Raw genomic sequence first — 27,922 nt, forward strand, 5'->3', positions numbered from 1 at the left:
GACCACTCCCCTGGCATCATCGCATTGCGACTGAGGTAATCGGTCTCCCAATTTTTTATTCCTGGAATAAACACCGCCGAGATTGCTGGAACATACTGTTCTGCCCAAAGGAATATCTGAGCTGCCACTCGCATTGCAGCTGCACTCCTGGTTCCTCCCTGTCTGTGGCATTGTCGGACTGAACTCTGACTGGGTGGCCCTGAAGAAGAGTCTGGGCCCCCCGGAGAGCTAAAATAATTGCCTTCAACTCTAATGTGTTGATTGATAAGGCTGATTCCTGAACTGACCAGAGCCCCTGGAGCCTGAGGTGCAGGACTACCGCCCCCCAACCTCTCAGGCTGGCGTCTGTTGTGGCTATGATCCATGACCATGGAGCAAAGGACCTGCCCACCGCCATGTGATCCTGATTCAGCCACCACTGGAGCAATTCTCTCGCCCTCGGAGACAGCGAGATCCTCTGGAGATCCAAGCGTAGGTGGGATCCTGACCATTTTGTCAACAGATCCCACTGGAAGCATCGAAAATGAACGCGACCGAAGGGGATGGTCTCGAAGGAGGCCACCATCTTTCCCAGCAGCCGCATGCACAAGTGAATTGAGGGGCTGGGAGAAGACAAGACCTGAGATGTTATACTCCGAATTGAACCGATCTTCTCGGCAGGCAGGAACACCTTTTGCTGACTGGTGTCCATGATGAGCCCTAGGAAAACCATGCGTTGACACGGAACCAACTGGGATTTCTTTAAGTTTATCAGCCACCCATGGCTCTCGAGAACCGCCAAGGTGAGGGATGAGTGCTGAGGTAAGCAAATCTCTGAGGAGGATTTGATGAGCAGATCGTCCAAATAAGGCACGATCTGAACTCCTTGTAGGTGAAGACACGTTGCCATCACTGACATGATCTTCGTGAAGACCCTCGGAACTGTGGAGAGGGCGAAGGGAAGAGCCCAAAACTGATAGTGGGAGGACCCCACTGTGAATCTTAGGAGAGACTGATGGTCGCTCCAAATGGGAACGTGGAGGTATGCATCTTTTATGTCTATGGAAGCCATAAACTGATCATTCTCTAAGCCGTTTATTACAGACCTCAGGGATTCCATCCGAAATCTGTCCACCCGTAAGTGCACATTGAGGTTCTTTAGGTTTAAAATGGGTCGAAAGGACCTGTCCGGCTTCTTGACCAGAAACACATTTGAATAAAACCCCTGTCCCTTCTGGTTGTCTGGGAACCTGCAGATGACTCTTTGCGAAAGAAGAGAGGCGACACAGGCCTGTATTTGCCTGTCTTCTTGTTGGATCTCGGGGTAGCAGGGTTATAAAGAAACAATGTGGAACAGGATCCAGCAGGTCTATCATGTAACCCCTTGATATAATGCCCCGAATCCAAGGGTCTTGGGATGACGCTGCCCATTGTTCCTGAAACAAAGACAGACATCTCCCCACTGGCGCCACCTCCGGCAGAGTAGAGTGGTCGTCAGGACGCAGGCTTCTCCTGGGTCTTGGAGGCCTGGCGCCTAGCTGCAAACGAGGATCTACCCCTGACAGAGGAGCCTCGAGCATTTGGTTGTCTACCTCTAAATGACTGTCCTCTAGGCAAGGAGATCACCTAAAGGGCTGACGAAAGGAGCTGACCCGAACGGTCCGGCCCCTACTAGAGAATACCGGCAAAGAAGGGCTTTTGCCCCCTGTTGCCTGGGAAATCATAGTATCCAATTCCTGGCCGAACAAACCCACTGCTGAAAAAGGAATGGTTTCAACAGACTTTTTTGATTGCGAATCTCCTTCCCAGGATTTCAGCCATAACGTTCTTCTTGCTGAAATAGATGCAGCCTGAATAGAAGAGGACACAGACGCTGTGTTCTGGGCCGCCTCATAAAGGTACCCCGATGCCTCTTTCAAATGTAAAGCCAGGGGAAGTAAATCAGAGCCCTGTAAGGCCTCTGCCAGTTGGTCTGCCCATGCTTCCATGGCTCTAGCAACCCAAGCTGAAGCAAATGTGGGCCTAAAGGAAGAACCCGCTACCACAAATATAGATTTCAGCTGGGATTCCACTCTGCAATCAGTGACATCCTGCAGAGTTGCTGAACCTGGGACTGGTAGTAAAGTGTGTCTGGCCAAACGGGCTACTGGAATATCTACCTTAAGAATACTCTCCCAGCGAGCCACGTCTTCCTCCTGCAATGGATACAGGGAAGAGAACCTCCTGGGAACAGAGAACCTTCTATCAGGCTGTTTCCAGGCTCCCTCTGCAATATCTCTGAGTTCTACAGAAGGGGGAAAACGGATAACCTTCCTTTTGGCCTTCTTAAAGAGACTTCTGTCTCTAGGAGTAGGATCCTCCGGTTCTGGGAGGTCCAACGCCTGTCTCACCGCTAAAACCAAATCATCAATAAATTGGCTTTTAGTGTTCTCTACCTGTTCCAAAGGTTGAACCTGGTCAGGATCAGAATTTATATACCCCTCCTCCTCTGAAAACCCCTCAGTCTGAAAGGACCATAAGGGGATTAGCGGATCTAGGCCGCTTCCTTTTAGCAGGCGGGATATTTGGCTATTCAAGTAACTGGTTTAGTTTGTCCAAACCCTTTATAAATGCTGCGGACCATGCCGGTCGTGTGGGAACAGGGGCCTGGTCCGTAAGCAATGAGGAAGGTCCTGGTATAGACATTTCCATAGAACCTGTGGTAGCAGGGAGGCCCAAAGGTGTACTAGCATTATTAGCCGCCGAGGCTGCCACACTAGATAGCAACTGAGTAGATTGTGAGATCATCTGTGCTAAAGAGGAAACAGACTGTGTCAGGGAGGCCACCCAGGCTGGTTCCTCTGTCAGTGGGGCTGTAATATGCTGGGTTTGCGCAGGGGGGACCCCTGCTTCGCAGACAGAGCAGAGCGCCAATGGGTCCTTCTGCCCACATGGTAATTTAACCTTACATCTTGAACATGTAAAATACTTTGCCATAGGGCCCTTTCCTTTATCTGTAATTTTTTACAAAGGAAGGCACACCAAACACATAGCCTTAAATTGTTAGATTTAGCTGAGAGAGACTGAGAGAGACACAGAGATAACAGTGGGAAAAAACAAGTAATCAACTAATCTGACATAAAAGTTGTACTTGTATTTTGTTAAACAACAATATAATATCTTGGCAAGTAGGAGAACTACAATATAACCCCTACTAGCCCACTTTGCAGTCAGCAAATACAGTAATATGTGTTTTAATAAATCAGATACTTAGCCCACAGGCCAAACAGGGGAGAAGTCCAACAGCAGCGTCCTGGTGCCTGCTCCCTCTGATCTGTGTCCTTTCCCGGGCTTCTCCTTGGCGCCAGAAGACCGGGCTAGTCCAATTTTTCATGGAAAGCAGGGGAGCTCTATGTCTTGGCCCCCTCCCCCTCTGATAATGCTGTCTCTCTGTAGATTTTTTTTTAGAGGCCACCATTAGAAAAAAAGGTGGTATACGGCAGAGTAGTGGAGACCTCAAATTGAGGTCTCCGCAGCGGTTTTGCACCCCGATGCCCCCTCCTATGTATGAGAGGGGATTTTGGTATGGCCCCCTTCTGTTCCTCTCTCCTCTGCGGATTCCAAGATGGCCGCCGGCATTTTGTTAACTCCGATAACCGGCACTCCATGCCCGCAGCGGCCGGTAATCGGGGAGGCCCCAAGAGTGACAGCTGTCCGGAGAGACCGCTTGTCACTCTGTATTCAGGCACCTTATTTACTCTGCCAGTGAGAGCCTCTGGCTCTCATCTGACAGAGCAGTGCCTGCGCTGCTGTACTGGGAGTGTGTTCTCTATAATAGAACACACTCCTAGGTCTGCCACCAAAAGAAAAAAATTCCTAATGAAAAAAAGGATAAGTTAAATAGGAAAATAAATAAATTGAAAAAAAACTAGCAGTAACTAAAACACTGCCCAACACCATGGGCACCTAAAAAAAAAAACTGAACAGGAAGGGGCAGGGGGACTGTAGAGGGGAGGGGTCTGTCAGCAGTGCTAAACTTAAACTAGCTAGGTGCAAACTCCCGTGCTCCCCTCCACAACCCCATGGTAAACAGTGTCCCCCAGACTGGATGAAAGAGAAATCCCATTTTCTCTAACATCTTTGGGGGACACCGGGAACATTGGGGACATACCAAAGCTATCATCACGGGAGGGAACGCTCAGAAGAAACTGCACGAAGCACCTTTTTCCCAAAACTTGCATCCCTGGATGCAAACACATTAAATTTGTAAAACTTAGTGAATGTGTGTACAGACGACCACGTGGCCGGTTTACACAGCTGTTCACTGGAGGCACCATGATGGGCTGCCCAGGAAGCACTAACAGATCTTGTAGAATGCGCCCGGAGATTATCTGGGAAAGGCTCCACTGTAAGCCCCACTGTAAGCCTGACAGATAACAACTGAAATCCACCTAGCAATGGTCACTTTAGAAGCTGGCCAGCCTCTTTTGTGAGCATCATAGAGAATCAAAAGATCCTCAGTCTTGCGCAGTTTCTGTGATCTTTTAACATAAACTTGCAAGGCATGAACTACATCAAGATAACGAATAGACTCATCGTTATCGGAAGATGAGGAATCAGTCAGAGCCGGAATGACAATGTCCTGATTCAGATGAAATCTAGTCACAACTTTAAGAAGGCTTGGTTCGAAGAACTGCCATATTCTTATGAAAATCCAGCAGAGGAGACTTGCAAGACAAAGCAGCAAGCCCTGATACTCTGCGTGCCGTAGAAACAGCCAAAAGAAAACCCATTTTCCAGGATAGAAATTTGAACCCCTGAATACTGTGAATTTGAAACGGTGGATGCTGTAAAGCCCTCAACACCAAATTTAAATCCCATGGTGGAACCGGAGGAACATAAGGAGGTTGTACATGGAGAACACCTTGAAGGATAGTTTGCACATCAGTAATGACAGCAAGTTTTCTCTGAAAGAAGACCGAAAGAGCTGACACCTGACCCTTAAGAGAGCTAAGACACAACCTTGCATCCAAGCTGTCCTGCAAGAATCTAAGTAACCTCGCCAACCGAAAAGAAGAGGTAGGAAATCCCTGCTTTTCACACCAACCAATATATGTCCTCCAGACTCGATGGTATATCATTGCCGAAGCAGGTTTTCAAGCATGGAGCATGGTCTGCACCACCCGATCCAAAAAACCCTTAGCTCTTAGAATCCTGGCCTCAACAGCAAGGCGTTGCAAACCTAGATGACAAAAGGGACCCTGAGTCAACAGATCTCAGCGTATCGGCAACCGCCATGACCGACCTCCTGCCATGAAGAGCACGTCGTGTACCAAGCCCTGTGCAGCCAATCCGGCGCTACTAGAAGCACTGGAACACCCCCTATTCACCTTTTTCAGTACTCGTGGAAGCATGGCTATCGGAGGAAAAAAGGTACACTAAGCGGTACCTCCAAGGGACGGACATCGCATCTACCGCAACTGCCCCGGGATCTCTTGCGTGGGAACAGTAGCGGGGAACCTTGTGATTCAACCGAGATGCCATCATGTCGACATGCGGCTGACCCCATCTCTCCACTAACCAATGAAACATCTCCGGATGGAGGGACCATTCTCCCGGGTGCAGAGTCTGCCTGCTTCGGAAGTCTGCTTCCCAATTTTCTATTCCGGGAATGAAAATGACCATGAGCACCGTGACGTGAACCTCGGCCCACTGAAAAATCCTGCGAGTCTCCCTCATGGCCAAGGGACTCTTGGTTCCTCCCTGATGATTGAGATATGCCACAGCTGTGACACGGTCTGACTGGATCTTCACTGGCCTTCCCTGCAGCAAGTGTTGCGCACTCGTAAGAGCCCGAAACACCGCTCTCAGTTCTAAGACATTTATAGGAAGCTTGGATTCCTTCTGAGACCAAAGCCCCTGAAACCGACCGTGAAGACAGACAGCCCCCTAACCTCGAGGGCTGGCATCCGTTGTTATTAGAATCCAATTCCAAATTGAAAATTCGCGTCCCCTGGCGAGGTTCTGTTTGTGCAACCACCAAAGGAGCGACTGACGAATTGAATTTACAATTGGAACTGTCGTGCATGGAACTGAGCAAACTGAATCGCCTCCAATGACGATACCATCTTGCCCAGAAGTCTCATGGCAAAATGAACAGAAGGTCTCCTTGCCACCAACAGAGATTTCACCATCCTCTGCAAGGCTAGGATCTTGTCCTGAGGAAAGAACGCCCGTCGCAGTCAGGTGTCGAATAAGAGACCCAGAAACACCATCCGCAGGGATGGGATCAACTTGGATTTCTGAAGTTGATAATCCAACCGTGAGACTTCAGAGTCTGGATTACTACCTGAATATGCAACAGAAGCATCTCTGAAGAACCTGCCTTTAAAAGAAGATCGTTCAGGTAAGGGATGATTGTAATTCCCTTGGCCCTTAGCAGAGCCACCATAACCGCCATCATCTTGGTGAAGATATGTGGGGCTGTGACCAGACCGAACGGAAGAGCCTGAAATTGGAAATGCTCTGATTGGACTGCAGACCTCAAAAGGGACTGATGACCCTTCCAAATAGGCACGTGGAGATATGCATCCTTGATGTCTAGAGCCACCATAAACTCTATCTGTTCCATGCCGAGAATGACCGAGCGTAAAGACTCCATCTTTGAGCTGGGCACTCTGACCTGTGTGTTCAAATCTTTTAGATTGAGAATTAGTCTGAAAGAGCCGTCTGGTTTTGTCACAAGAAAAAGGTTGGAATAAAACCCCAAACTTTTTTGAGACTGAGGAACCGGAATAATCACCCCGGACGAAAGAAGGGATTGAATCGCTTCTGTTAAAGCCAATGTTTTTCTTGGACAAGACGAAAGCCCTGTGGAAAAGAACCCTCTGGAAGGAAGACCGAGCAGATCGATCTTGTAGCCCTGGTTCACCACTCCCTGAATCCAGACATCGGTAGTAGACTGACACCACCGATCCCTGAACAGCAAAAGACGGGCTCCTACCACCGGCGAAGGTGGAGGAGCAAAATTCCCGTCTTGCAGACTGCTTGTCTGCCAGCTTCGCTGCTGGACATCGAGCAAACCAGGCCTGACGCCCCCGCTGCAAACCACCTCTAGGGCCGGATGACTGACCTCTAGAAGATTGGCTTGAGGAATATTGTCCCCGAAATCTTCTTGCGGAACGAAAGGCCCGAAATCTGGACATCCTCTGCTTAGGAGCATTGACAGGGAGGAAAGTGCTCTTACCCCCTGTTGCTTGACTGATAATGGAGTCAAGCTGCGGTCCAAACTAAACACCTCCTGAAATAGGAATGGACTCAAGAGCCTTTTTTGACTCTCTCTCTGCCTTCCAGGACTTATGCCAGAGAGTTCGACGAGCTGAAAAACTGCAGAGGCAGAAATACGTGCCCCAATCAGTCCTGCGTCCATAGCAGCCTCTCCTAAATAATCTGTTGCTCTCTGAATCTGCTCCACTAATGGAAGCAGTTCAGAGGACAGCCTGCCTGCCAACAAACTTTCAGACAGCTGTTCTGACCAGCGTTCAACAGCTTTGTTGACCCACGCTGATGCGAACGCGGGCCTCAATGAAACACCTGTTGCAACAAAAATGGACTTAAGAACGGTCTCGACCTTCCGATCTGTACCATCCTTAAGAGTGACCTGGTTAGGAAGAGGAATAGTAGTTACCTTGGCTAACCTTGCCACAGCCGCATCCACCCGAGGAAGCATCTCCCATTTATCGAGAACTTCAGGGGGAAAGGGATAACACGACTGCAGTCGCCGAGACACCTGGAACTTCCTGTCTGGAAAAGCCCAAGGTTCTGACAACAAATCTTCCAATTGGGAAGAGGCTAGGAAAGAAAAGGCCTTTTTCTTGCTCCTTACAAAAAGAGAAGACTCTGCAGCCTCAGGCACTTCTTCCTCAGGAATATCAAGTACCTGACGCACAGCCTGAATTAACTCCTCCACACTCTGACAATCAGTATGACCCTCCTCCACCATGGAAGGAGCATCTATGTCAGAATGGTAACTCATCCTCTTCCTGGGAACCACCCCTGAAGAGGTGCCGCCACCCCTCTTACGCTTACGTGAGGAAGACGGTGCGGCTGATTTCATCATCCTCTCTAAGAGACCGCCACCAAACCTTGTACCGAGGATGCAAGACCCTGTATCCAGGCTGGTTCTACAGACTCCACTGGAGGAGAAACAGGCAAAACCTGAGTTTGCGAACTGGAACTCATGTCATTCGCAACTGAGGAAGCTGAAGCTGAAGATGGAGCAGCTTGAGACCGTACCATCTGAGCAAGCTCTACAATTGTATTAAAGAGAGACCGAGCCCAGGCAGGTTCCTCCGTGTGTGAACAAGCAGCTGCTGTTTCAACAGGTGTGGACTCCATGGGCCGACAGGTTACGCACAGAGCCTGCGCACCTGATTGCCCAGACGGTAACTTAGCGTGACAGACAGCACAGGTGAAACTTAGCATAGAAGTAACACCAGCCCTACCACGCATAGATTTCTCCCTCTCTGACATGTCAACAGATGGGACAAAAACAGCACAGTGTAATACACACAATACAGATAACAAGCAGCACACAAACTTCAAAAGAAAGTGAGCCTCCGATACAGTCAAAAGCTCCCAATTGTAAAACACAAATGTTTTTCAAACAATCAGCCCCAACCCTTTACCTTACAGAATATAGGATAGAAAAGGGGAGAAGCTGGAGCATTTAAAATGGCTGTCTATTCTGGTGTCTGCACACGAGGAGTGAGACACCACCATGGAGGAAGTGCATATGAGGAAACCACTCCCCCCAGGGCCCAGCACTGGATTGGCTATCGTCTGAATTCTGACAACCTCCTCACTCAATCCAGAACCTAGCAGGGCTCACTAAGTTAGTAACCCATGCCTGACCCTGTTCCCTGAGCAAAGAATAGATACTTTCTTTAAAAAACAAAATGACTGCTCTTAGTAAAAAGCAGCCAGCTCAGGGAACCACTGCTATTTCTACCTGCCCCCCCTCTCTCAACACTATGCTGAGAGAGGGTTTCACTTACCTGCCGCCAACCCTCCAAACGCAGTGTGTGCTGTAGCTTCTGCTATTCGCACATGGAGGACGGACACAGCCTGTGGCGACTGTGCCGAGCTCCAAGGAGGGCTCAAATACTTCGGAAGAGGGAGCAGGCAGAAGGAGGCACCTTCACGGCACCTCCGCGGCCCCCCCCCCCCCCTCCTGCAGACAGCGCACAGCCGTCCATACTGTTCACTAGACCAGAGGCATCCCCCGCTATCAATCAACCCTCCCCACCAGCAGCAGCCTCGGGAGAGTTGTAAAGCCAGTGCCTGTGGAGAGGAAGGGGAAGTGTGCTTACCCCGACTCCTCTCATAACAGCCGGTAGCGGGACCTCTGACTGACAGCCGGCTACGCGGCTCAGAGAGCAGCCGGCTGTCAGACCCACGGAGACACAAGTCCCTGAAAACAAAAATAAATAAAAAGTTAAAATAAATCAAAATTGGCTGCTAGGCAGCCCAGTGCACAGCCCATTCGCCGGGCACTTAAACTAGACTGGGCTCTAGTAGCAGGAGGTGGGGTATAGAGGGGGAGGAGCCAGGGCTTAGTTTAACTAAAGTTAAAGTGCCAGTTTGCCCGTTCCTACTCTATACCCCAATGTTCCCGGTGTCCCCCAAGGATATTAGAGAAATTAGAGAAAATATAAGTGTGTGAGTGTGTGTGTAAAATGTGAAGTTTCTACTCCATTAGGACCAAGGGTAACTAAATGTAAAATTAAAGAGCCAGACTCCATGTGATCTCTTAAGGAGTCAGGAAAGTGTGCATCCATTGGATGCAGTAGAAAAGATTGTAATGGAATAGGTGACAATAATGTACTAAACTTTACTATTTAGCAGAGCTGCAGTAAAATGTGAGCCTGAGCATATACAATCTTCATGCTTCATACAGTAATTTTTCCATTTTGGAGATTTAAACATTTAAAGAAATTCACAGCAGACATAAGGTATAATCCCCCTCAATGTTTAAGATGATTATGACACTGTGTTCCTAAGCAAATAGATGTATGATTACCGTGAGCACAAACAACATAGCAGCATAAGACAGTGTCACTCATTGGTCAAAAATGTTGGAGTACTTATTTGGCTACATCAGACAATGCCTGAGCATTATTCAGAAACAAGTGCCTTACAGAGCCTGTATTGTTTCCAGAATAATTGTTAAGCAAAGTGTCCGTTTAACACAGAGAGCCTATTTACTGTGTAACAGTCAGGTCTCTCTGGAAACATCAATTCAGTAGCTGCGAATCCTAACAAATACTCTCAGACTATAAAGGAGTTTGGTGTCGTCTCCAACAATAAGGTAAAACAAAGCAAATGATTGAATGTGTAGATGCTCTTACATTGGGGAGCAAGTTCCAACTTTACATTTGCCGATGCCAGAATGAATAAGCTGTGATAAGTGCTATCTTAAATTCTATATAGCAGTGCCAAGAACATGACAATAGATGGTTTCTTATTGACAAATAAATGCCAGATAGACTGGGCTGACTGCTGGCGCTTTGCAGCCTTCTAGCACCTGTCCCCTTCTACCTTAGACGCTCCTTTTAATGAGTGACTCAGAGCAGCAGCTGCATGGGGTGAATGAGACAGAGTAACTAAAGGGCTCGCCTCTAACGCACACAAGACAGCGTGCAAGTATCCACAATGCCGATAAATAGGACCAGCATTCATCTTGCAGGTTATGGGAATACAAGACACTGGGTGGCAAATGGCAAAACAAGGAGAGATAACAGCGTCTATGTCAACAATGCCGCTGAATGGGTTAAGTTGCAAGCCATGGATAGGAGCAGACAAATCCCTGTAAGTGTGAACACCTGCCAGCAGCTTCAGGTCTCTGTCAGGAAGCAAGTTATAACTTTGGACAAAGCTTATGCACTGTACATCTTCAAAGCCCTGGTGGAGGCAGCTGAAATAGTCAGACACAAAACAGCCTTTTGTTCCATTCAGTCATCTTTTACACTCCATCTACAACAGGTCATGTCATTCCCAGTACACAGCAATCACCAAAAGATCAGTAATTTAGGTCTAGTATGTTATACAAGACACTACTACTACAACAGTACAGAACCAATTACTGAACTTTACACCGCAATAAGCTACCAACACATATCAGGTTTTAAATTAAATGTACAAGGAAAAGAAAACGACAGTGGAATAAGTATAGCACTAAGCGACAACTTGTACCTGCTGTGTCCTTGTGGTCACGTGACTTTGCGTTAATTCCTAATACTACATTAAATACATACATAAAGGAAGACACTAAAATACAATAGCAAGGGAGTGGAGGTGAATTTTTCTTAAGGGTGAACATACTTTAATAATAATATAATTGTCAAGACAGTAAGAAATATTACATAACAGCTTATAAAATCTTGGAGCACGAATAATAATTACTGTAATCAAACTGATGCAAACATAGCACATCAACAGTTATTTCAGCTATTGTGCCAAGGAACAGACAAACTTAGTATTAGATTTAGTTTTATGTACTTAGAATTCCATCATCCGCACATTATTCCTTACAATGACTGAGCATTGGTGTTTCATGAAGAATGAGTAAAGACATATTATAGCATGAAGCTGGAAACGCTGCTTTAAATAACAATGCACTTAGCCAATTTTAGTACACCCACAAAATAATTACCTGTGAGAGGAGCCGCATCAGCAGGACTGAGCTGCAGCCACTGTCTTGCATCATGATCAATGGCCACATCTGTGGGTGTACTTATGTCAGGGTCCTCCTCGCAGTTCTGCCATGGCATTAGATAAATCTCTGCATCTCCACTGTATCCATTTGTCACATCACTACTGACACTTTCAACTGCATTTAAAAGTTTAGCAGAGTTACCAAGAAGTGATCATCAAAACAGTAAAACATTCCAGACATGCTGCTATAAATTCCCAAACCCAGCTGAATCATTTCAAAGTCTGTATAAACAGTGCCTGGAGATGAAGTGAGACGGAGCTTATGATGCATTGCTGATTAACAGAGTTTAAAAAGCGGAAGTGCTCTTTACTGACCCCTCTCCCAAATACCAAAATTATTGAAGGCTTGGTGCCAGAACCAGCACCAATGTGCCAGCAGGCTTTGTATAGTGCCAGGAGAACTGTGCACTTTATTTTTGTATTTGTAATATAAATCTCCCAGTAGAGTGAAGGTTTTTCAACCTTCTTCTAAGTGTTCCCTGGGGGCTATAACTATTTATCAAGTACTCCTTTAGATCTATACATATTTATTTACCCCATTATGTCTGTAAAGGCTTCCTGTGACCCCTATGACAGCTTTACATATATTAAATTTGTAATTAGCACAGTATGCTGTTAGAAGTAAATTAATCAGAAAGCAGTACCCATGGGGTAGACATGTCACCGGTTAAGAAGCTCTAGTTTATCTAATGGCTACAACGCTCTACATTTTCCAGATAACACGGACTTGAATATGCAGAACTTGGTGAAACCTAAATGAGATATGGATGAGACTTTAAATGTCAACCTTTTCCTCCAAAGTATAGTGGGAAGAAGATACACTTATGAGGGTTTGAAGAATCCCATGTATGCTTACATTATATTATTATTTTTTTCACTAATATGTAATTAAGTTTCAGCAGAAATAATTTAAACGCGCAAATGAGGATAGGTAAAAACACTAAATTATGCTTACTATGGGCCTTATCTATGATGTGCAAAATCCTCTTTGGTGACATTGCATTCTGCTGTTTGCCCAGATTTCCGACACAGCGCACTGGTTTGTGTAGAAAGACGTCACAGGAGCAGCAGTTTGCACCAGCTGGTGGTAGGAGTTGGCCAGAACGAGGGTGTTTTACTAAATGTGGTGCACAGCCTAGTTTTGAGCAGCAGTGCAAAAGCAAGAGTTAATTCTGCAGAGCAAAGATGTCGTGAACATCGAGAACTTAGTTATTTATAAGGGTTAACCCATCACATAATTGTGGGGAATGAGGCCTAAATCATAACTGCAGTGTAAATATGTTATATCAAATGAATCCATTGATAAATTGAGCTGTTCTGTGTGTATTCAGTGATTCTGCACATCCCCATGTTAGAAGACAGCAGTGTCACCTGTGGCAGCTTCAAAGAGCCTCTGCTGTGAGTTATATCCTGATACAAGTTAGTTTTTGGACACCTGAATAGACTTTGTGGGGCCGGTCACAGCTTGACATCCTTGCAGCCAAAGACAGCATTTGAAGGTCTATACAGGTATATAGAAATGTGAGCTTCAAAGCAAAATGTCATCATAGTTCATATTTCGGGATATGTGGGTGGCACTCCATACTGAGGAGCAGAAATCACACAAGGGTTGTGAATGAGAGGTGCTGGCGGTATCTGGAAACAGCTGTAATCACATGTCTGTAGGAAAGGTATGTCACATTGTCATAATTTCCTCATGTTTGGTATTTAAATGTGCAGGAGATTATGACCGGTTTATTAAAGGGCAGTTATGTCTCTGGGATATATCTGTGAAGAATTACCAAAGGTCAAACTTTTGGAATATTTGTGAGTAAACTATAGTGACACCCAGGGGGACATCCCTGCCCGCCTATTAGCATTTAACACTGCCTCTGTGAAGACCATCCCATTTCATTGTGCTTAAAAAAACCTGTGTTGGGAAGGGGCAAATGGTCAATCTTTTGGGAAAATCAATCCACACTGATAAGCTGTACATCTTCCTAGACAATTTCCCATGGCACAGATTAACGTATTTCCCCATGTATAAGACGCACCATAATTTTGGGGCCCGAAATTTAAAAAAAAAATGTATAACAATAATTTACTGAAGCAGAAGACTTGTCTGGTTGTGATTTTAGTCAGAGATCTCACATCAGGTCTAGAGGAGCAGAGTTTACAATAAAGTCCCACATTCAGTTACAGTAAGGCAGCGCTACTGCACAGCGCTGTACATACCATACTACATGCTGGGCTCAATTATCGGCGGTCAGCGGAGACTGGGAGGTGCCTGAAGGACCTGATGGTCTTTTTACCTGAAACTGGCAAGCGCTGATCTGTTCAGCGGGGACTCCTCTCTCATACCATCACACAAGGGGTCATCTGGGCTCAATTATCGGCGGTCAGCGGAGCTGCCGGTCAAGTGACTGACAGCTCGAGACATCAGAGACTGTGGGAGGCACCTGAAGGTCCTGCAAGTGCAGATATGTTCAGCGGGGACTCCTCTCTCATAACCTCACACCAGGGATCATCTTCTTCATTCAGGTAAGTAGTGCTGGCAGTGTACAAGATGCACCTTTTTTTAGACCCAAAATTTGGGGGGAAAAGGTGCGTCTTATACATGGGGAAATATGGTATACAACTCATGTAAGTTATACTCAATGTAACTCCTTTTATTTTAAACTGCTTTGCTTGTGTATATTATGTCAATTGTTTATTCATTTTTTTTTTTTTATATCTGAATGCCCTGTACCTTTGTATATTAAATCTATAAATTTAGTAAATTACATCCTTAATACTCTAACGTAGTGTTTCTCAACTCCAGTCCTCAGGACCCTAACAGTGCATGCTTTCCAGGTGACAAGGGAAATAATTATATCACCTGTGGATCTGCTAGAATGTGTCAGTCAGTAATGAGTACACCTGTGCTTAAGCAAGGAGATATAGAAAACATACACTGTTAGGGGTCCTGAGGACTGAAGTTGAGAAACACTGCTCTAACGAATCCATTAGCCTGTTAAGAAGAATATAGCTCGACCAAGTTAACACTTTCAATGCCGGTGTGTGATTTGTTGATACATTTGATTAACAAGTTTAGTGTGTGCTTGCAATGTTTGTACACTGATGTTTAGTGTTAGGACCATCCTATTACTGGAAGCACCTTGAACGTGGTGGATGGCTTGCAAGTGTATCTGCAAATGCAATGAGGACTTCTGCTTTTATTGTTTTATAAATAAATTTTAAATTGAGATTTATTTGCTGAGTGTAGTGGAATCTCGCTTATACACTTCTAATGGGACACCTTATTGAATACCATTACACTATTACCATCTGTGCATTTAAGGACTTTTTCACACTTTGTGAATAAAGCATTGGGCAATTACATGTGTTTTCATGTGTAGTTATGCTATTTAAATTGCTTTAGTAATTCAGACAGCACAGGATCATTTCTTGTCAGGGGAAACATGAAAACCATGTTGACCATACACACGCAATTGCAGGTAAACACGCTGATGCATTGTGAGTACTACACAAGTCTGTGTAGCGTATATTCTGTGCATGCCCGAGCAGATTTGTGTGAGTTTTCCACTTACACCTGCTTGCGCCTGGCATAGTGGGATGAGGCAGGATGGAGCGTTCTGCCGTGGGTGGAGTGAAGCCAGGGTACGTTCGTGAAAGTTGTAACAGTTGCAACCACAACAGACACAGATATGCACCTCAGAAAGCTGAATTATTTGCGGGTCAGGGGCAGGTGCAGTTACCAGATGATAGTGACAATGGTCCCCAGCACTAGCGATCCGCTTGTGATTGGGTGTTTGCAAATGATCTTCTGCTGATTGGTGATTTCTTCATCACTCGGCATATACTATGCTTTTAGTACCTGTTTAAGCAATTTTTTACCCCCTCGCAAATGAGACGGGAAGTTATTGCAGCTGTATTAGAGAGGTTTTAGCAGTTTTGTTGATGCCTCATAGCGAATGTGTTTATTGCAAATAAAAATAAATGGCAAAAAATATAGGAGCAAGTGGGACGTAAGTATAAGTGATGTATGCCTGGGGTAGACGCATATGCTACCGTGCACACATATTAAGATAGTTGTCGCTTTGTGCACTCTTCAAAATTACAAGTAATATTGGCCAAAGTTTCAATACCTTAATTTTAAAGTCTGATATTACAGGGGTTGTAGAACTAAAGTTGTCTAGAGAATGTTAGTTTAGGGGTATTTAGTCCTTATTAGTGTTTTTGAAGCTACGAAGCCACCAGGGGTTATTTTACCTCTCTCACGATCAGTGCTTTTCCCATTCGAGTGCTGAGAATCTCCATGCCAATCTAATTCTGCAGGGCTGCTGCTCCGTCGAACCATTATCTAGGAGGGGGGACAAAGAGACAAGAAACTTAATTACTTGTCAATCAACTCGGCACCTTACAATGTCCTCTTTCAATGAGCAACAAAACTCAATTAAAGATTTGTGCTCTGTCCAAAAATATTTAAAAATGACATTTCTGCTAAATTAACGCCTTAATGATCAGAGGAGTAACTTTGTATTTATTCTTACTAAATGTGCTTGGCTACAGTAAAAAATAGTTTTATTTTAATTGCAAAATATGGGAAAATAGGCAAAAATAAAAGGAGGGGGACACATGAAATAAGGACATTGTGTTAATATACGACAAACTTATTAGAAATGTAGAAATAGTATTCTAGAGTGCAGTAATGCCAAATATGTCCTTTTGTAAACTGGCTCTATCGGGCAACCAGCTACTATTATTGCCTGGATCTATTGGTTCAGATTGGCAGTGAAGACCTGATTCAGGTCTAGCACTGAGGAGATGTCATTGTGACATCCTGATTTCCCTTACAAATGTGGAAGTGCAGTGTTCTCTGTATTAAATAAATCATTTATATTACACACTGATTAGCAATTATGGATCATGAACCAAACAAAGCGGGTTCTGGCACCAAGACAGGAACACGGCCCCTTACTATTGGCTGCAGCAATGGGAAGTGACATCAAGTGGCAAATATGTAGCGGAAGCGCTAGGATGAAGACTCACTTCTGAGCAGCTCATACTTCCTAGTTATCACAATGTGGATCTAACTATATATTTTTCCAGCCCCTATATGCCTGAGCACACTTTGACAAACAAGCCACCAAAAACCCCAGCTCACTACATAAAAGGCACCAAAACAAAGATATACAGCTGTCTGGTGTGTGAATGTTGCAGTGTTCTTCTAAATGCCTCGCTGCCCTATGTACCAATAACAGAACACAATTCAAATAAGTAAAATGTTATTCAAATTATTCCCCAGAAAAATAAGTTTTTTGTTTTTTTTTAATTGCACTGTAAAGGGCGTATTCAATTGTTAGCGGTAACGCTGATAAACGAGCGCTCAAAAAATCTTACCGTTAATACGGTATTTACTTGCGGAATTTCAGCTCGCAGCCCCCTGAGCGGCGAGCTGAAATTTTGTGAGTAAACTACCGTATTAACGCTTTTCGCGCGCAATATTGCCGTATAAACGGTAATATTTTTTGAGCGCTCGTTTTTTAGCGTTAACGATAACAATTGAATACGCCTTACAAAACCATAATACATAACAATTTACTGAATTGCCAGCTCCATTTATATGAACACCTCTCTCAGCTCATGCAACACAGAAAAGCGATTGTTAAAGTACAGATAAATTGCTGGTCATTCAGAGCAAACATTGCCGGGGCTGGGACAGGGTAAGGTCCGCCACCTGCAGTGTTGCTGGATGATGGACATTCCAAGCTCCCAATTAGCCAATCCCTGCAGGAGATTAATCTTAAACTGTGTTGTCATACAGTTGCTCTGGCAACCAATATATAAGTGATATATGATGTATCCATTAAAATAAGAGATCTGCATCTGGAACTAACAAAAAGTTAGTCAGATAAATGATTTTTATTTTGCTGGGCATGTGCCATAAGTGAAGCTAGCCTTTAAGCATCGCCATGTTTATGAATGCAAACAAAGATTACATGCTATATGAGAACTACTCAGAATGCTTCCTTCTGTCCTTCCAGGTGGCTTTAGGGGCTGCCAGGTAGGCAGACGTGGTGAGCTTGTCCTCCGACTGCTACACTACATATTAATGCTCTATCATGTCAACTTGTCTTGAGGTTGTGATCTCAAAACCCTTAATGCATTCTGAGAGCTCACACAAATGTCCCTGTGTTTTTTTGTGTGCAACAAAAGTATTTGTGCCGGTACTATTTAAATTTGGCAGCCAATGAGGAGGATAAATAGAATTTGTTTTCAGGAACCCTGCAACATTAGAAAAAAGTACAGAGAATACAGAATACACGCTGTTTGGTAAACGTAGAATGGTCTGATGATCTGCCCACTATATAAAGGAAACTTTCCTGTGGTGTCATTTAATTATACACAAATCAGCCACAACTTTAAAACCACTGGCCTAATATTGTGTAGGTGCCCCTCTTGCCACAGCTCTCACCTGTTGAGGCATGGACTCTACAAGACCTCTGAAGGTGTCCGGTGGTATCTGGCACCACGACGTTAGCAACAGACCCTTTAAATCCTGTAAGTTGCGAGGTGGGACCTCCATGGCTTGGACTTGTTTTTCCAACACATCCCACAGATGCTCGAACAGATTGAGATCTGGGGAATTTGGAGGTCAACACCTTGAAATCTTTGGCATGTTCCGCATACCATTCCTGAACAATTTCTGTAGTAGTAGTGCGCATTCTCCTGTTGGAAAAGGCCACCGCTACTAGGGTGCATTTTGTCTGCAACAATGTTTAGGTAGGTTGTACGTATTAAAGAAACATCCACACGAATGCAAGGACCAAAGAACTCCCAGCAGAACATTGCCCAGGGCATCCCACTGCCTCCGCTGGCTAGCCTTCTTGCCATATAATGCATTGTGGTGCCATCTCTTCCCCAGGTAAACGACACACACGTACCCGGCCATCCCCATGATGTAAAAGAACACATCAGACAAGGCCACCTACATCCATTGCTCCATGGTCCAGTTCTGGCACTTACATGTCTATTGAATGCGCATTTGTTGGTGGACAGGGCTCAGCATGGGCACTCTGATCGGTCTGTGACTACACAGCAAGCTGCGATGCACTGTGTCTTCTGACACTTTTCTATCACAGCCAGCATTACCTTTGTGCTACAGTAGCTCTTCTGTGGGATTGGGCCACACAAGCTAGCCTTATTTCCCTGCTAGCTTCAATGAGCCTTGGGCACCCATGACCTTGTAGCCGATTCACCTTTCTTGGCACACAATTTTTGTTGCTACTAACCATTACATACTGGTAACACCCCACAGGACTTGCTGTCAAAGGATGACTCAGTCGTGTAGCCATCACAATTTGGCCCTTGTCAAAGTCGCTCAGAACCTTACACTTGCCCATTATTCCTGCTTCCAACACATCAACTTCAAGAACTGACTGTTCAATTGCTGCCTAATATATCCCATCCCATGATGGGTGTAATTTTAACAAGATAATCAATGTTATTCAATTCACTTGTCAGTGGTTTAAATGTTGTGGCTGATCGGTGTATGTCTCCAGTATGTTTTACATTCCTATGTTATGTATTCTAATATCTAGGCCTACTGTATATAGGTAAGTTCTTTCCTTTGCAAACTTGTTTGATTGAATGTGGTTAAAGGATTATAAAATTAAAAAAAAAAAAAATGAAAACGTTTTCAAATGAATTTACATTTTTAGTTGACAGACTAAACTGGATAGTTAATATTAGTATTTTTTCTTCAGAGCAAATGTATGTTCTTTAATAATAAGGTTTGGTATGTACTTCTTACCAGCGGCCTGTCTGTGTCTTTCACCAGGACTTCCATGGGCTCTTCAGCAGGATTAGAGTCTGTTGAACAATCATTAGTGTTTTCCATTTTTTGCTCTGTAGAAGTTTGATGAAATATAATTATAATATTATAATGAAAGGCTATACAGAAGAAGGTTATTCTTATTACAGATTCCTGCAATTGTGTATTCTGATATCTAGCTAAATATCCAGCTAATATCAGAGTAAACAGACATGCCTTGAAAGGGGATCTCCACTCAAAACGTTTATTCTACATATCTATCCCCCAGCAAGGTAATCCCCCAGTGAGTGCTTAGTGCTCCTTTAAACAGCTTGGGCCAGCATATAAAATGTCTACACATGGTGTACTTCCATGTAAAATCAGCACAATACAACAAAATGCCTTCAGGACTAAACAAAAAGAAAACTTGTCAGCACCTTATTGAACACTTACAGTAATACACATAAAAGTAATGTAAAAAAAAAATCATTAGGGAACGAGGGGACCATGAAAAATAAGTAAAATCTGTTAAATTGAACTCATGGATGTAAAATGGGTTTTTGACTGTATGTGTGTAGTGGGCACACACACACACACCTCCCTCTTCCCCCCCCCCCCCCTATATATTATTGCATGCTTACAATCTATTTAAGGAACTGGTGTATACTGCATGGCTGTCCCAGATTACCGCCCAGCGGGAGCCTGGAGATTACATCCTGTATAAGAGAGTAGCTTTTATCCTTAGCACTGCCATTCCCTGACATAGGAAAGTATGAAGCTATAGGTCATTTTCCCTGATCTGTGAACTCTGACAAGGCAGCCAGTACGAGTCAGTGTGCCGCCTATCAGCGTGATAACTAGAGCTCACCTTGTATTGAGTCAGGATAGGACTGCTCTGTTATATCAGAAGTACTGCTACAGCGGGTTAGCTCCTGGGGCTCGCGATAGCCCATTGCACTAGATTCAGAGGCAGCTACCCCTTCCTGCGACTGCTGCATCTCATCCACTTCTAAAGAGAGAAAATAAATTGTGTCACTTTCCTTGGCCCCACAGCACTGATCTAAGTACTTATTAGTCAAGCTAGGTGTGTGTCTACACAAGAGGAGATCATGCACAATTGTGTGTGAAAGTGATGAAAGTTAATGTATGAGATTATATGAAGGGTCTTACACAGAAGTACTCATATCATCTAATGATGCCTATAACTGGACATGCCATGGAAGTGGGGCAATAAGACTTTGATCACCCATCACATTGCAATAAATACATTAGATACATTTGATGTGTATTTCATAAAGTCTATCCATGGCTTATGAAATGAAAATCTACAAATAGGACTAGAAATGGAGGTTTATCACTAGACCAAAAGTCACTATTAACTTCCCTTTTTCAACCATATAGAGCAAGAGTAAAGTATTGTAATGACGTTCTAGTTATTCCAGGGGCATGTTATATCTCCTGCACTAGTTATTTCTTTCACTATTGTGTCTTCCAGTTTATTAACACCATAACAGCTCATTAATACCCTGCCATTCTTAGCATTTAGATAAATTACTAAACTATAAATATTCACTGCCAACACATTATGAAAAAAAAGAGAAATTAGACTACACTTCTATATTAACTTTAGCATTTATTAATATTGCCTATGGTCATAATTTACACATACTTCCAAGTTCCAATAATCAACATATCAAAAACATGTTACAATTAGTAAAGAATGCACCTGCATCTCAGTAAAACACAACATTGATTTTCATCTTTTAACTGACGTCAATGGTTACAATAACTCTATAAAGCAGCAGTATTAGGCACCAATGTGAGCTACGATTAATTACAGCGCAGAGAGGTTCTGCTTGTACATCACTCAGAAGATAAGGAACTAGTAAGGAATAACAGCAAGTAATAAGGAACTAGTAAGGAAGAACAGCAAGTAATAAGGAACTAGTAAGGAAGAACAGCAAGTAATAAGGAACTAGTAAGGAAGAACAGCAAGTAATAAGGAACTAGTAAGGAAGAACAGCAAGCAATCAGGGAAGAGGAAAAGGTAGATACAGTACCTGACAGTTTCTGAGAGCAAGAAGTGTAAGAGATACCAGGTAAGAGAGAGCTCACAGTGTGAAGAAGATGTGGAACACTTTTAGCTGCTGGCAAAGCCTCATACAGATGAACACAGTTGCTGATAGACTGACTTCGTTTGGCTTTCATAGTGAGAAGAAACAGCAGAGAAATAAGACAACGTGTCAAGCGTACATCACAAGCAATATTTGCATTTCGGACTGTTTAGAATAATCACTGCTGAAGAGCAACCCAAACTGAACACTATATGAACACATAACTAAACAGTCTCTTAGCCAAAACCTGAAAGTGATGATAAAGACACAGGTCATCAATAAGTAACATAGGGCTTTCATTTACAGCTGTCCACTGGACTCATCAATCATAGCTCACAAGACTAGCTATTCAGTGGCTAAATTAAAAGGTGAAACCCCCTGTAAAAGGGAGGCAAGGGTTTATTGTTTGTTTGTTTTTAATAATTTCGCATTTGTTTTGTTTATTTTTCATTGAGTTGTGATTTAGCAGCTATTAATAATTTACAGTATTTGGGGAAGAAGCAAAAACCAATGCGCCCATGTGTGTAGACGATATGTTTTGCAGAGGCAACCATTTTTGTATTTCTATAGCACCAGTATACCCCACAACGCTTTACAATTAGGAACAAACGCGGTAATTAACCCAGACTGGGGGGTAAATGTATCAATATGCGGGTTCTTCAACACCCGCGTGTTCAGCCTCTTCCGCGATTAAATTTCAAGCGGCGCTGCATTGTAAAGGGAAGTTAACCCTTTACAATGCAGCGCCGCTTGAAATTTAATGGCAGAAGAGGCTGAACACGCGGGTGTTGAAGAACCCGCATATTGATACATTTACCCCCTGGGTATTAAAAGACAAAGAGGTAGGAGGGTCCTGATGGCAAGCTTAGTCTCCAGAGATCTGACAAACTGGTCGATTTTGCAAATGGTTAACGAAGCTGTAAAAGAACATGCTGGAAAAATGATTATCAGCTTCACGCTAAAAAGGTACAAAATGTTTTTATTATTTATTTTAAAAAAAAGGCCTTGGCATTGCATCTTTAAGTTGACTAAAGCAAATAAAAAACAGTGAACAGGTGCTCGCGGTTGAGAGTCATGAAATTACAGTAACAAAAGCCTTTGATGGATGAAACTACCATCCAAAACTAAATTATTACATTTTTATTAGACTTGATTAGATGACATCCTTGGATTTTGGAAACACATAAAAGAGCAGAGATAAACCTACCTGTGGCTTTCTGCCGCACAATGTTCCTGGCTTTCTCCACACCTGGGGCCCCAGAGGTAGTGGCGCTTCGGAATCTCATTGGTTCATGAGCATCTGGATGATTTCTCCAGCTCAAAGAGAAAGACCTGCCCACCGCAGCCCCTTTCTGAGGATCTGCATAGCCCCCTTAAACACAGAAGAGGAGATCTGTGAAATTACATCCTTAAAACTCTTGACATCATCATATAGTAATTTACTCACACATAATACTTGAAAGCTCATTGGCATTAGTTATTCTATGTAAACAAACTGCAGTGAAACATGCTGGAAAACAGCGCTATTAGATTACACAATATTAGCATTATAAGCAATGATGAGTTCATGGGGTTGATTATGATGGAACCTTGGAACCAGGCCCTTGTATTATAACATATACTACTAACATGGTGGGGAAGAACATATCTATTGAACATATGGAATGCTGAAGAATGTAAAACATTATTTAAATTAAAACTGTGATGAATCTCCCATTTGGAGAGAGGAGCTTAGAATCTTTAAAAATACATAAAAAATAAACAGGTCAGGAGATGATTAAGCCATGTGCTTATGCCATTGGACAGGTATTAAAAGAAATAGGAGCCACAAAACAATACTTAGGGACTTAATGTTGTTAAAAGCTTTTACGTAAAATAGCAAATAGACTGAAAGAAACTTCCATACCAAATTTATAAAAGTGGACTAGAATAAAATACTGGATAATGTTCTGCACTGGCAACAACATTCCTGTTTTTAAACTAAATGTATTTTACCAAGCAGCCACTAGATGTCCCCAATTCAACAGGATGCATGAACCTTGCATGCAAATAAGGAAAATCTCTGTATTCTGAGAGTGCATTATAAAGGTTACCTTTGAAAAGAGCAAGTTTATTTCCCATTGTTAATATGCATTTCAGCAGTAAGGAATAATGTAGTAAGGAAAATATATGAAAAGGGATGTTTAAGAGAGCAAAAAGGTAAGGTGTTAAAACCAAGTAGAGAGAACTAATTTCTCTTCTCTACTGCTATATATTGATGTAATTCTGTGGCCGCAGAATGGGTGCAGTTACAGGTCTACTGCTGTGGTGACCATTCTTCTGTTACATTCAACAGATCCTAATGTACCTTCTATTTCATGTGTGTGGTCTATAGCACCTAGAAGTCATCTTCTTTCCCTCTTTATTATCTCTATGTGCACACTTGTTGCATCAGATTGTTTCACTAAACACGTGGATCCTGTATACAGCGCCTCTTGTAGACCTGGACAATGCTTCCAGACACTGCGTTGTACACAAGATACAAAGCAGCCTGTCCTCCCTTCTTTATTACATACGGCCAAGCTTCCTGCTGCAATGCTTCAATATCAACTAGCCCTAAATAGAACCCTATTCTTAGACAGTTCATCTAACAGTTCACTAAACACGTGGATCCTGTATACAGCGCCTCTTGTAGACCTGGACAATGCTTCCAGACACTGCGTTGTACACAAGATATAAAGCAGCCTGTCCTCCCTTCTTTATTACATACGGCCAAGCTTCCTGCTGCAATGCTTCAATATCAACTAGCCCTAAATAGAACCATATTCTTAGACAGTTCATCTAACTTTATTCAATTTACCTTTCCCCCTCTGTTTCTTCTCTTTCTGCTCACTGAGCTTGTCTAGGGGTAAACTGCACATGTCCAGCCCATAAACATTTCTTGCTAGCACAACAGTGAGAGAGTCCATGATCTTGGACCACTCGTTTATAAGCTCTTCCCAATCGGTGAGTGAGGAGAGTACACTCAGCAGCTCGTCCCACAGCTCCCGGGATATGAAAACGCTCAGGTTGGCTCTGATCCATGCTACAATTAGCGTCTATAAAGAAAAAAAAAACAACATTTTGTTGAGTACAACTAAGGAACAAGAGATACAGGCTAATTACTGCCCTTGGTTTCATTAATCATTTTTGCAAAATATGAAGATTTGATGTTTGAATGAAAGATATTTGAAATGAAGCATTTCCCCTACGCATGCTCTACTTCCTGATAGTCACATATCACAGCAGGAAGCCGCTAGGACACAAACAGAAATAAAACAGGGATCACACTCTTTTCATTATGTAATCACCTATGTAGCAAAATTAGATAACTGTTAAAAACACACTTCGTTAAGGTGGGTACACACTGATGTAATTATAGTGCAGATCACAAGATAAACATCCGATTGGTCAGCTATTGCAAGAGTGCGTACACGCCCCCGATCATGTTATATTGTACCATATCGTTTGATTTGGTTTTATAAACTTTCTAAAAGATCACAATTAAGGATGGAAAGATGTTGGGCAAATGTGGAAGCGTGTACGCATTCACGACCAACAGTGTAGGCAGATATCAGTAGTGTGTGTACAGAGTCAATCTTTTCAGCAGATGGTTATGAGATGAAGATCACAGATCTGGAGATAAATAGTGTAGGTGTGCACACATGAATCTGCCCGCTCATCGGGACTTTCAGTGTTTGGTACAATTGTTACAGAAATCGCATCTGAGGTTATTTTCAATAGTGTGCACCCAGCTTTACAGAGTTATAGAACTCTGTACATATATTTTCAGGACAGTTAGAAGATGCCTTTTATTTATGAACTTGTATTCCATGTTTGACAGCTCTTTAGTATGCCTTCTAGAACGGCCTCCAACAAGTACATAACATGATGATAGCTTTAAGCACCATGAAAGTATTTTAGGCATAAATGTTAAACAATATTACTTTGCTCCATTGGGGCCAGTTATATATTTTTTAACTAAGAATACTGTAAACTTATAACACAAAACGATTTTGCTTCTCACCCGGAACAACACGCCAGCAAGATTCTGAGAGAACAAGTCCTTTTTGAAAGGGTCCTTTGGTCTCTGAACAACTACTTCTGTTATTCGCAGTAATATTTGCAGCATCTGCTCCCTATGTAATAAAACAAAGAACAGTTGTAGTACTCCGTTATAGATATTATCGGTAAGGTACTTATAAAAGTAATTAAATGCCAGAATTTAATTTATAAATGTATATGACGTGTCAAACCATGGGTAAAAGGAATGAAGAAAAACTGTTCAATACCCTCCTTCCCAAACATGATTGCCACAGTCTACAAGAAGTGGTGGCAGCCACTCTGATCGCTGAACCAATCTTCACAAGACTACAACCTAACCATTCACTAGGAACTGAAATCACTTAAACACAAAGATGTCACTGGATCCTAGCGAATTGATGGCTGCATCCGAGAAAGGTCAAAAAAGTTTAATTACATTTTCAAAAAATTTACATGAAAATTGTTTTGTAGAACAACGAGAACATATGAATGGTAAAAGACCATACAGTAAAATGCAGTATTTGCTGGTCGGTATAATTGGCTCAGGAATACTGTTTAGTGTTTTGGAAACACATAAAAGCCTGCTAACTTGGCACTGCGAAGTGGTAAATGGCTTGTTTTGCTCTAAGGATTTCTAAAATCTCCTTTTAATTAGAAGAATTGCTAAAAGACAGAAAAGTAGCACATCATTCGCCATCATTTGGCAAAATTGAAGAAGATTAAAAGAAAACAGTCAGCGGTACATAACTTACCCAATAAATGTATGAATCCCAAAGTAGTTACTTTAATGAAACTACTGATAAAACAAAATTGTGTGTTTCAAAAAAACATTAAATGTAGAAAAATTTACATAGTGACTAATAATTGCTGGAGAGATTTGCCAGATTTAGGGGAGTTGTATCACTTATATGAAGAAAAGATATGAAGGATAATCCAATGTTTATCCCTCTTCACTGTATAAAATACCACATTCTCCAACATGACCCCGGATACAACATGCTCAGCTGCTGAAACTTCCACTTCATTTACTATTGTAGTTATCTGTGCTGAATGGACAATTGGTTGCAGAGCATTTTGTACCAAGTGGAAGGTGTCATGTTATAGGTCTGAACTACTAAGAGTAGTGACTTAGTGAGTGGCTAACGTGATCCAGTCAGTCTCAACATTGATATACGTGGAGCTATCTGGAAAAAGTAGTGTGTACAGGAAGCCTATACTATGGTTCACATAAGTGCTGTTGAAACAAAAACCATTTGCCTTTCAACCTATGGTCAATTCTGCAGGTGGTAAACTGGAGGGTAAGCCCAGCACTCACACGATTATCTCAGTATTCTTTACTATGGGATTTCCAGCCTCTCATACTCTTCACTATATACAGGTAACTTCTATTGGTTACCGAACATGTTAATTTAGTATGATCAGATCAAGTTAACATCAGTTTCACTATTTTATAGTAAAATAATTACTACTTATCCTTCAGTTGAGAGCTAAAAATACTCTTTTTGGTTGACAGCACCAAAAACTTACATTTATATCCCCCCCCCCCCCCCCCTCTCCTTCTCTCTCTCTATATATCTCTATATATATATATCTCTATATATATATATATATATATATATATATATATATATATATATATATCTATATCTATATCTATATCTATATCTATATATATATATATAAAATCTATATATATATATATATATATATAAAATCTATATATATATATATATATAAAATCTATATATATATATATATATATATATAAAATCTATATATATATATATATATATATATAAAATCTATATATATATATATATATATATATATATATATATATATATATATATATATATATATATATATATAAAATCTATATATATATATAAAATCTATATATATATCTATATATATATATATCTATATATATATATATCTATATATATATATATCTATATATATATATCTATCTATATCTATATCTATATCTATATATATATAGATATATCTATATATATATAACTAACAGCAGAGGGCAACCTATAGATCACCATGCCCAGCCAGCCAGCTGGGACTTGTAGCTGTACTACAGCTGGCGAATCACAGGCTGTCTACACCTGGATCTACACAATGTGAATAAGAAGCTAAAAGAACATGTACTAAAAGTGATTGTACTTTTAAAATGTATATTCTGTAAACTTCATCTATGATGGTCGCA

The 27,922-nt window shown here is 42.4% G+C and overlaps 1 protein-coding gene across 2 annotated transcripts in view; it reads right to left on the reverse strand.

Annotated features, from left to right (window-relative positions):
- RALGAPA2 (Ral GTPase activating protein catalytic subunit alpha 2) overlaps nucleotides 1–27,922 on the reverse strand; it is a 246,852-nt gene that overhangs the window by 167,377 nt on the left and 51,553 nt on the right. For both annotated transcript variants that reach the window (XM_075203830.1, XM_075203831.1), the window contains exons 14-20: nucleotides 25,688–25,799; nucleotides 24,482–24,719; nucleotides 22,850–23,014; nucleotides 20,397–20,537; nucleotides 19,529–19,623; nucleotides 15,985–16,075; nucleotides 11,672–11,848 (exon numbers count right to left, since the gene is read on the reverse strand). In XM_075203830.1, coding sequence (XP_075059931.1) covers nucleotides 11,672–11,848; nucleotides 15,985–16,075; nucleotides 19,529–19,623; nucleotides 20,397–20,537; nucleotides 22,850–23,014; nucleotides 24,482–24,719; nucleotides 25,688–25,799 — 1,019 coding nt within the window. The remainder of the gene's footprint in view (nucleotides 1–11,671; nucleotides 11,849–15,984; nucleotides 16,076–19,528; nucleotides 19,624–20,396; nucleotides 20,538–22,849; nucleotides 23,015–24,481; nucleotides 24,720–25,687; nucleotides 25,800–27,922) is intronic.

The sequence above is a fragment of the Mixophyes fleayi genome, chromosome 3 (assembly GCF_038048845.1).
Source record: "Mixophyes fleayi isolate aMixFle1 chromosome 3, aMixFle1.hap1, whole genome shotgun sequence".
Taxonomy (NCBI): Eukaryota; Metazoa; Chordata; class Amphibia; order Anura; family Limnodynastidae; genus Mixophyes; species Mixophyes fleayi.